At 36.9% G+C, this 10343-nt stretch overlaps 1 protein-coding gene across 1 annotated transcript in view; it reads left to right on the top strand.

Moving 5' to 3' along the window:
* Window positions 1-10343, top strand: part of USP8 (ubiquitin specific peptidase 8) — a 47518-nt gene that overhangs the window by 15842 nt on the left and 21333 nt on the right. The window contains 4 exon segments of the mRNA XM_007455527.1: window positions 512-656; window positions 5052-5214; window positions 8485-8629; window positions 8930-9150. Of these exon segments, the coding sequence (XP_007455589.1) occupies window positions 512-656; window positions 5052-5214; window positions 8485-8629; window positions 8930-9150 (674 nt within the window).

Genomic DNA, 10343 nt, shown 5'->3' with positions numbered 1-10343 from the left:
CGCGGCATGTGGGATCTTCCCAGACCGGCGCACGAACCCATGTCCCCTGCATCGGCAGGCGGAGACTCTCAACCACTGCGCCACCAGGGAAGCCCTCCCATGGAGACTTTTAAAAATGAATTTAGAGCCTTTCAAGAACTTTTGAACCACAGGTATTTCTTCTGGTTGACATTTCTCAAATAGCTTGATTTTTTAAAATAGAATATTTTCATGAGACACACATACTAATTTATTTTATACAGCAGCAGAGCCCACACCAGGTGTAGTTGTAACATCACCAGCAAGTTTTGGTATTTAAGTCTTTATAAACAAAGCATTGAACTAGTTTTTTTGATAAATGTCAAAAACATAAATTGTATTTAAAATTAGTTTAAAAGCTCATAAATAATATGACAGAATAGCAAGTATATGACACTTCTAGGAAAAGCTATGCTTGTCCTGTATTTAGTGATATAATAGCACACGGAACTAGGTGTTTCTTGTCACTTATATTGTCTCTCTCGATTCCAAGGAGCAATCACAGCAAAGGAGCTTTACACAATGAGGATGGATAAAAACATCAGCTTGATTATAATGGATGCTCGAAGAATGCAGGATTATCTGGATTCCCATATTTCAAATTCTCTCAGTGTTCCTGAAGAAGCCATCAGTCCAGGGTGGGTCGCTATATATTTAGATGAAATGGTAAACTGTGGACAGTAGTAAATATTACTACTTAGCATCCAAGCTAAATGTGATAAAGTAGTCTTTTCTTTTCATGTGGACCTTTTCATTCTTTACTCCTTAGTGGCACACCTTACCCTTTCTGAAGGGTACTCTAAAGGACATTCCAGTTTGGCTGGTTTTTCTTATCTGTGGCATTTGGAGTCTTATTAGAAGAGAAATGAAACTCCCTTGTGTGTCCTCTTTCCCCAGGTGTTTGTTGACTAATTTCTCCTGCTATTTTTTATTTGAATTGCTTCCTATTTTGAAATTCCCCATACTATTATCTGTGGTAAAAGATTACACAAATACTTTTTCGAAGAAGAAGCAGGATAGCTAAGTGATTAAGAAAAAATACAGGCTCTAAAATCAGACTATATTCAGACTATATATTATAACTCCGTCTCTTATTAGCTACATTACTTCTAGCTAGTGGCCTAACCTCTCTAAGCCCATGTTTCCATCTGTGAAATGGGAATAATGATAGTACCTATCTCAGAAGTTTTGAAAAGTTTAAATGACAAATTTTATTTATGCACACAGATAACACAGTGCCTGGCATTAGTAAGACTTACTAAAAAAAATACCTTTTTCTTTCTTTTTCGATAAGAAGGCCTTTAACCTATAAAATAATTTAAAGTTACTTGCATGAATATATGGTATATTAAAAACTATCATAATAGTGATAGGGCTAAAACTCCAGTCCAGGGCTATTTTCAACTATTACGAGTGTTATAAAAATTATATAACCTCTCTAGGTCTTAGTTTATGGGACTGGATTGGTTAAAATCTATGGTCCATTCCAGTACTAACTTAAGCAACCTTAAAAAGATATATTTTTAAAGTTAAGTAATAAAATTTTCATAGTTTTTAGCATATTGCCAAGGCTTATGAATGTTTGACCTGAAGAATAAAGTGCTTTGTAAGTATGCTATTTAAAAATGAGATTAGAAAGGAAAACAAAAAATTTAAAAAAGAAAAACAAGAAATTTTTTTTAAATAAAATAAAAATTTTAAAAGGAAAAAAAAATGAGATGAGGGTGCATAGTCTAATCAAGTAGGTATGAATATATTTCCAGGATTTGAAAAGAGAAAGTTGATTAATCTTTGATGATCTAATCTTTACTGACAGAAAGCTGGTGACTTTTATTAACTGTTTCCCAAAATGTGAGAATTTGACTAATGTGAAACTCAAGATGAGTTTAGGTTGAAGATTGAAGATGAATTGCCAAGAAATATGAAAAGATGAAATACCAAGAAAATTATTACCTTTTGTTTCAGTCCTTCTGAATTAGGTAAAAGAAGTTTCAGTTTGGTGCTAGCGTTCCTTTTTAGTATTTGATAATATCCCTTTCTTACCAGAGAGCAGGCCTCAGAGCTCACTGTAGGCAAAAGTATCTTCAGCTAGCTGATGGTAAATACTATATTACTAGTTTTTCATTGTCTGTTTTAAAATCTTAATACAGCATAATATACACACAAAATCACTCTTATCCTCAGTATTTAGCCCAGTTTTCAAAATCTAAATGCATCCATTTACCTAGCATCTGGACCAAGAAACAGAACATTACCATCACTGCAGAAGCCTCTCTTATGCCACCTGTCAGTGGCTACACTTATCCCCACCCACCCAAGGGAACCACCAACAGAATAGATTTGTTTTTGTAGTTTATATAAACGGAACCATACAGTCTAAAGTCTTTTATGTCTGGCTTCTTGTACTCAACCTTATGTTATGAGAGTCATGTATATTATTGTGTGTAGTTGTAATTCATTTATTCTCATTGCTATATGGTGATCTATTATGTGAACATAGCATAATTTACTGATCTGTTTTATTTACTTTTAGGATTATCCTTTATTTATTGGATATGATGCTATTTTCCATGTGTATAGGAATATACATTTTCCTGTTAAAACAAATTTAAGTAAAGGATCACTTTCAGTTAAATAATTAAATTAAAACATTACACAGTAGACAAGGTAGAGCAGAGTTTCAGCAGCTTGTGAAGGGGTTACATGAAAGACTGAAGTTTGGGGAGTACTGACTGATATTATTGTTTCCCAAACTAGTATTCTGCAGAATACTAATGTTGAGTTTTTAGACAGAGTGATTTAGGCAAGTATATCCTTAGTGTCAGAAACTGTCCTTAAGAATATCATGTCTCAACTTTTCCACATTCTTTGTTGACCAAGCATCCTTCTAATCTCTATATATCAAGGGAAACTTATTACGAAACAGTGTTTTTTTGTTTTTTTTTTTTGCGGTATGCGGGCCTCTCACTGTTGTGGCCTCTCCCGTTGCGGAGCACAGGCTTCGGACACACAGGCTCAGCAGCCATGGCTCATGGGCCTAGCCGCTCCGCGGCATGTGGGATCTTCCCAGACCAGGGCACGAAAACATGTCCCCTGCATCGGCAGGTGGACTCTCAACCACTGCGCCACCAGGGAACCCCACGAAACAGTATATTTCTTTTTATTTTCTTTATTTCCTAGAAGGTACAGTAACCAACATTATTATGTAGGAACAGGATTTTTTCCCCTTCAATTAGTTAAACCATTTAGTTTTACTTAGAATACAAGTTTCTGCCCAGCTTGCCAGTATCACCAGTTAAATACCTGAAATACCTAGGTGCTTTGCTAGGAATAATATGGAGTTCCTTTCCTGGAGGAGCAGATCTGTATTATTCATTCCATCATTCAGCAGATATTTACTGAGCACTTATTATGGGCTGAGTTACTGTGGTTCTAAGTGCCGCGGCTAAATCATTGAACAGACAAAAATTTTTGCTTCATGGAGCTTCTGTTTTAACAGGGAGGTGGGATAGGTGAGACAGGCAATAAATCTTTTTTTTTTTTTTTTTCGCGGTACGTGGGCCTCTCACTGTTGTGGCCTCTCCCGTTGCGGAGCACAGGCTCCGTACGTGCAGGCTCAGCGGCCATGGCTCACGGGCCCAGCCACTCCGCGGCATGTGGGATCTTCCCGGACCGGGGCACGAACTCGTGTCCCCTGCATCGGCAGGCAGACTCTTAACCACTGTGCCACCAGGGAAGCCCCAGCAATAAATCTTAAAATGTGTATCTGCTGTTGATAAGTGCTATGGAGATGGTTGTGTCAAGTGTGTATGTTGGGGTGAGCATTGAAATTTTTAATCCATGAAGGCTTCATGGAGAAGTTATTCCTGAGCTAATCTTGAGATAAGGGAAATGAGTGATGCAGTTATCTGAGGGAAGAGGGTTCCAGACAGAGGGGACAGTAGGAGCAGAGGTAATTAGGCAGGCGCATACCTGCATAAACCAGGAATTACAAGGGAGCCAAGGGTGGAGTGGAGAAAGGGGGAGTAAGTTAGTAACTAGTGATGAGGAAGTTGAAGTAATAGGACTGGAGAGAGGGGGCATGCATCGGGCCATGGGAAGGCCTTTAGGTAAGAACTTAAGCTTTTGTGTGAGTGAAGGAGAACGTTAACAGCATGATTTAATGTAGAGTTGGTATTGTTCACAGGTGATGATGTAGAAGGCAGCACAGCACAACAGCTAAGAGCATAGACGTGAGCCAGATTGCCTGAATTTGAATTCTGGCTCCACTTGGCAACTGTAACCTTGGGTAGGTTACTTAACCTCTTTGGGCCTGTTTCCTCATCTATAAAATGAGGATAATAATGCCTGTTTTATAGGAGTGTAGTGAGGATCTAGTGAGAGTCAATGAGAATACAACATTTAGAATAGCACCTGGCACATAGTAAATGCTGTATGTGTTTGTTAAATAAGCATTTTGGTATTTGGTTAACTATTAATTATCTCTATAGGTATAAGAGAACTGAAATATAAACAGTGTTACCCAGGTGCCCCCCCCCCAATTATTTATATTTGGCTGAGACATACTCAGATGACTTCCTGTGTTTTCATTTTTGGCCCTTTTTTTTTTTTTTTTTTACATAAAGGGTCAACTGAGTCTATTTATTTCAGTCTTTAATAATTACTAAAATATATTCCAATATTATGCAGCGGTAAAGGTGTTAAACACTTTAGGCTATATACTATCTTAACATACAATCTGACCTTAGAAAGGAAGCTGTCTTAAAGTTTGCTATGGTATGGGGAAATTTCCTGGCAGTCCAGTGGTTAGGACTTCAGGCTGTCACTGATGAGGGCCCTGGTTCAATCCCTGTTCGGGGAACTAAAATCCCATAAGCCCCGCAGCATGGCCAAAAAATAACAAAAAAAAAACAAGCAAAAAAAACGTTTGCTATGGTATGATAAAGACTGAAGAACAAAACTCAGTGTCTTATATTAGTATGTTAGGACCCCTCATCTACTTTTGCCCCAATACAACTGTTAATACATTTCAGAGTCACTGCTAGTTGGATTGAAGCAAACCTCCCAGATGATTCTAAAGACACATGGAAGAAGAGAGGGAATGTGGATTATGTGGTACTTCTTGACTGGTTTAGTACTGCAAAAGATTTACAACTTGGAACAACTCTGCGGAGTCTGAAAGATGCACTTTTCAAGGTTAGCAAGTTTCCTTGTTAGTTTACTGTAATTGCAAGCCTTCTCTGGTTGTTAGAAAGGTATGTTGACTAGTTGATTATCTTAAGGACATGAAGATCCGACATGCTTTGGTTGTAGACTTTTAAAAAATTCAGATTTAAAAGACCAGTTTTGACTCACCCAATAACAATAAACTGATCTTTATAAAGTAGGATATTAGAATTTTCCAAAACATAAATTGTCTGGAAAAAAGTGTTATTTTTTGTTATGAAACATAAAGGCAAAGAAAAAGCCACTAAGGAAAAAGAGATTGATAGATTTGACTTAATAAAATAAAAACTTAGGTGTGCAAAAAAATACCAGATTTGAAGGCAGAAGATAAAAAAAAAATTTGCAACAAATATGGCAGTGATTTAGAACACCTGAAATCTGAAGAGCTTTTGCAAATAAATGAGAAAATTACTTAAGATAAAATGCTGAAATAAACAGTGGACACAGATAGACGTGAACAGAAGAAGATGCAAGTGACAAAAACATAAAAATGTCAACTTGACTAGTAATCAGAGAAATGCAAATTGAAACAGTAAATGCCACTTTCATGATCAAATTAACAAAGATAAAAAATAATACTCGGTTTAATTTGTTAAATTATTAAACAATAATAGCACTGAATGCTGGTGAGCATGGTTAAGTATAAAACGCAGTCTGCTGGTAGGAGGGTCAATTGATGGAACATTGCCCTTCAGGAGAGTAATCTTAAAAGCCTTGAAACAAATCATGCTTCAAAGTAAGGAATCTAGAAATATACCCAGATATAGGCCAACATGTGAGATTGCCAATATTCAACTACAGTTAAGTCCCCTACATACGAACGAGTTCCGTTCCAAGAGCGTGTTCATAAGTCCAATTTGTTTGTAAGTCCAACAAAGTTGGCCTGGGTACCCAACTAATACAATTGGCTATATAGTGCTGTACTGTATTAGGTTTATAATACTTTCCACACAAGTATTACATAAAAAACAAACACAAAAAAATAAAGAAAACATTTTTAATCTTACAGTACAGTACCTTGAAAAGTTCAGTAGTATAACACAACAGCTGGCATACAGGGGCTGGCATCGAGTGAACAGGCAAGAAGAGTTACTGACTGGAGGAGGGAGAGGAGGTGGGATATGCGAGAGCAGAAGGATCGTCAGCAATAGGAGACGGAGGGCAAGATGCAAGTTCACTCATGCCTGACTTTGATGGAATGTACATTTATATCTTTGAAAGTTTGCGACTTGAAGGTTCGTGTGTAGGGGATTTGACCTAAAAAAGTGGCAGCTTCATAAAGTTACCTGAAAGTTTAGTGTATAGTAAAGATGACATAACAGATCAGTGAGGAAAAGATGGATTGAAATAACTGGTTTGAGGACAGCTGGCTAGCCAGCAAGTAAAAGAAAGGGGATCCCTACCTTATTTCTTAGACCACACTAGATTCCAAATGGGTAAAAGATATAAATATGTTGATTCAAACAATGAACTACTAGGAAAAAGCATTGATAAGTTTTTTGTTTGTTTTTTTTTATTTTTAAATTTATTTATTTATTTTTGGCTGTGTTGGGTCTTCGTTTCTGTGCGAGGGCTTTCTCTAGTTGTGGCAAGCGGGGGCCACTCTTCATCTCAGTGCGCGGGCCTCTCACTATCGCGGCCTCTTCTGCTGCGGAGCACAGGCTCCAGACGCGCAGGCTCAGTAGTTGTGGCTCACAGGCCTAGTTGCTCCGCGGCATGTGGGATCTTCCCAGACCAGGGCTCAAACCCATGTCCCCTGCATTAGCAGGCAGATTCTCAACCACTGCACCACCAGGGAAGCCCCTGATAAGTGTTTTTATTACCTTGATGCTGAACCAAGAGGCTAATATTTTTGACCATGTTAAAAACACCACAAATAAAGTAAAAAGTCAATTAAGGGAAAATATTTGTAACAAATATGACAAAGACCTACTTAATATTCAGAGTACATTCACTGTTTACCAAGAAAATAGCAAATTCTATAGAAAAATGGGCAAAAGATGAGATTAGTTAAGCCATAGACTATAAAGGGTTAATAAACATATTAAAATATGTTCAGCTTCACAAATAAGTACTAATTAAAACAACCTGGGCTTCCCTGGAGGCACAGTGGTTAAGAATCTGCCTGCCAATGTAGGGGACACAGGTTCAAGCCCTGGTCCAGGAAGATCACACATGCCGCAGAGCAACTAAGCCCACGTGCCACAACTACTGAATCCCACGCACCTAGAGCCTGTGCTCCGCAACAAGAGAAGCCACCACAATGAGAAGCCCGCGTACCGCAACAAAGAGTAGCCCCTGCTCGCTGCAACTAGAGAAAAGCCGGCGCACAGCAATGAAGATCCAACACAGCCAAAATAAATAAATTAATTAATAAAATAAAATAAAACAACCCACTTTATGTCCACCAGTTTGATAAAAATTATAAAGACTTATAATGGACATTCTCATACACTGTTGGTAAATGTGTAAATTGGTATTGTCTTTTTGAAGGGCAGTTTGATGGCATCTACCAAACTTGTAAGCCAACAGTTCTCCTAGGAAATTATTGTACAGAATACACAAACATTTTTAAAAGATCATTTCAGAGATTAGCAATATACATTAAAAGCCTTAAAATGTTCATGACCCTTGGCTTAGCAGCTCCACTTGTGGGGATTTTCCCTAATGGAGTTGATTGGGTATGTACATGTATGAGGATCTTTAGTTTTTATCTCAGCATTGTTTATAATTAAATAGGAAAAATAATAATTGTTCAAATGATTGATTCAGTTTTGGCGTGTGTGTGTGTGTATGTCTGTATAAAATACAGTATTATCTGTTCATTACAGATGACGAGATAGTTCTTTATTAATAACAGATGTTCATGTAAGAGAAAAGCAGCATAAGTTTCATTGTTTTATAAAAATAAAATTTAAAAAGAAGTATGTCTATGTAGAAAACTGTAAAAATAAACTCTAAAATGTTAAAGTGATATCTCTGGGTGATGAGGTTATAGAAAATTTTTATTGTATATTAAGTTGTTTTCCTATTTTTCTTCTAAGATCATGGATTACTCGTGTGGTTTTAAAAACCTGATCTATCCATTTGTTTCACTTAATGCTGAATTTTGAATTCAGCTGTCTCTTTTTTTTAATCATTTAGAAGATGAATCTTTTAAGAGCAATTTTCAGTTTTGTTGTGTTTTTAGCTGTCAAGAGGCTGCCTCCATGTTAAACATACTATTTCCTTATTTTATAGTGGGAAAGTAAAACTGTCCTGCACAATGAGCCTTTGGTTTTAGAAGGAGGCTATGAAAATTGGCTCCTTTGTTATCCACAGTATACAACAAATGCTAAAGTCACTCCACCCCCACGAGGCAAGAATGAAGAGGTGTCTGTCTCATGTATGTATGTGAAAATTTTTGTTTAAAATTGCTTCGGTAAAATAAACTTTATTTATGTTCTCAGGGTAATGTTCTTGGTTGTGTTTGCATTTGTCCTGTCAGATAGCAGTTTGCTTTTAGGCATAAAAATACAAGATGTCCTCATCCTGGAAGTTCATGTTTATTAATTCTTTAAGGCTGTGTGGCTGTCACATCTTAGTTTACATTTAACTATCACATATAACATGCATGAGATATGAAGTACTGTTTATGGGGTTTGCTTTTCTTTCAAAAATATTTTTATTCTTTTGGGGATTTTAGTGGATTTTACTTACCCCTCACTGGAAGAATCAGTTCCTTCTAAACCTACTGCCCAGATGACACCTCCTACAGAAGTCAATGAAAACATAGAATTGATAAACAATCAAGATGAGAGAGTGGGACCACTGAATATATCAGCTCCAGCTGAACCAATTGCTGCTTCTAAATCTGATGTTTCACCCATAATTCAGCCAGTGCCTATTATAAAGAATGTTCCACAGGTATGTTCTTGATTTTCTTTTAACTTTTGTCTCTTTTTTTAAATATTATATTAAATATATAGTATAGAAATATGTATCTAGCATATATATACCTTCAGTATTTTAGAAAGAAAAATATTGAGAAATATCTATATGTTTTGGTACCTTTTTTGCTATAAAAAATTTTCATTGTAATTGTCTTACTGCCACAGCAATATTAGAATAACTAATTGGAAGGATTTTAAACCCAGCTGGGTCCATTTAGTACAGGCAGTACTAATGAAAGACAGTATTAGCACAGTGAAGTTGAACAACACTTTCAGGTGTTTTTTACTATAATTTAATTCATAGTATTTTCCCAAATAATTTGGCTTATAGATGATAGATATGTGATGTTAATATTTTGGTTTTGAAATAGTATTTTAGTTCCATTTCCTTAGAATTTGACACATAAATAACAGGCATGTTTTAACAATAATTATTTGAAAGAGTTTAAATAAAAGATGTTACAATAGGGGGCTTTCCTGGTGGCGCAGTGATTAAGAATCTGCCTGCCGGTGCAGGGGACACGGGTTCAAGCCCTGGTCCAGGAAGATCCCACATGTCACAGAGCAACTAAGCCCGTGCACCACAACTGCTGAGCCTGTGCTCTAGAGCCCGCAAGCCACAACTACTCAGCCCGCATGCCACAACTACTGAAGCCCGCGCACTGAGAGCCGGTGCTCCCAACAAGAGAAGCAATCACAATGAGAAGCCCACACACTGCAACGAAGAGTAGTCCCCGCTCACCGCAACTAGAGAAAGCCCGCACGCAGCAACAAAGACCCAACGCAGCCAAAAATAAAATAAATAAATTTATTTTTTAAAAAAAGATGTTACAATAAAAAACTTGTAGCGTCTTTCTCTTCATTAGATTTTACTTAAAGAAAGGTTAACTGATTCTTTCCTGTGTGTTTTCCAACAAGATTTTTTAGCATTTACTTTTAATTTTTTTTCCTCAGATATATTTAAATAGTATTTCACATTTGAAGTAGATGACATCTGGTTTGTGGAGCAGAAAATTAGTCATTTTTTTGTTATAAAATGAAGTGGTTCATTTCTTCATTTTTTACGGCCTGCTTTTAATATTTCTTTTTTTTTTTTTTTTTTGCGGTGCGCGGGCCTCTCCCTGTTGTGGCCTCTCCCGTTGCGGAGCACAGGCTCCGGACGCGCAG

Source organism: Lipotes vexillifer, unplaced genomic scaffold (genome assembly GCF_000442215.2).
Source record: "Lipotes vexillifer unplaced genomic scaffold, Lipotes_vexillifer_v1.1 scaffold24, whole genome shotgun sequence".
Taxonomy (NCBI): domain Eukaryota; kingdom Metazoa; phylum Chordata; class Mammalia; order Artiodactyla; family Lipotidae; genus Lipotes; species Lipotes vexillifer.
This window is presented reverse-complemented; position numbering and strand designations above follow the sequence as displayed.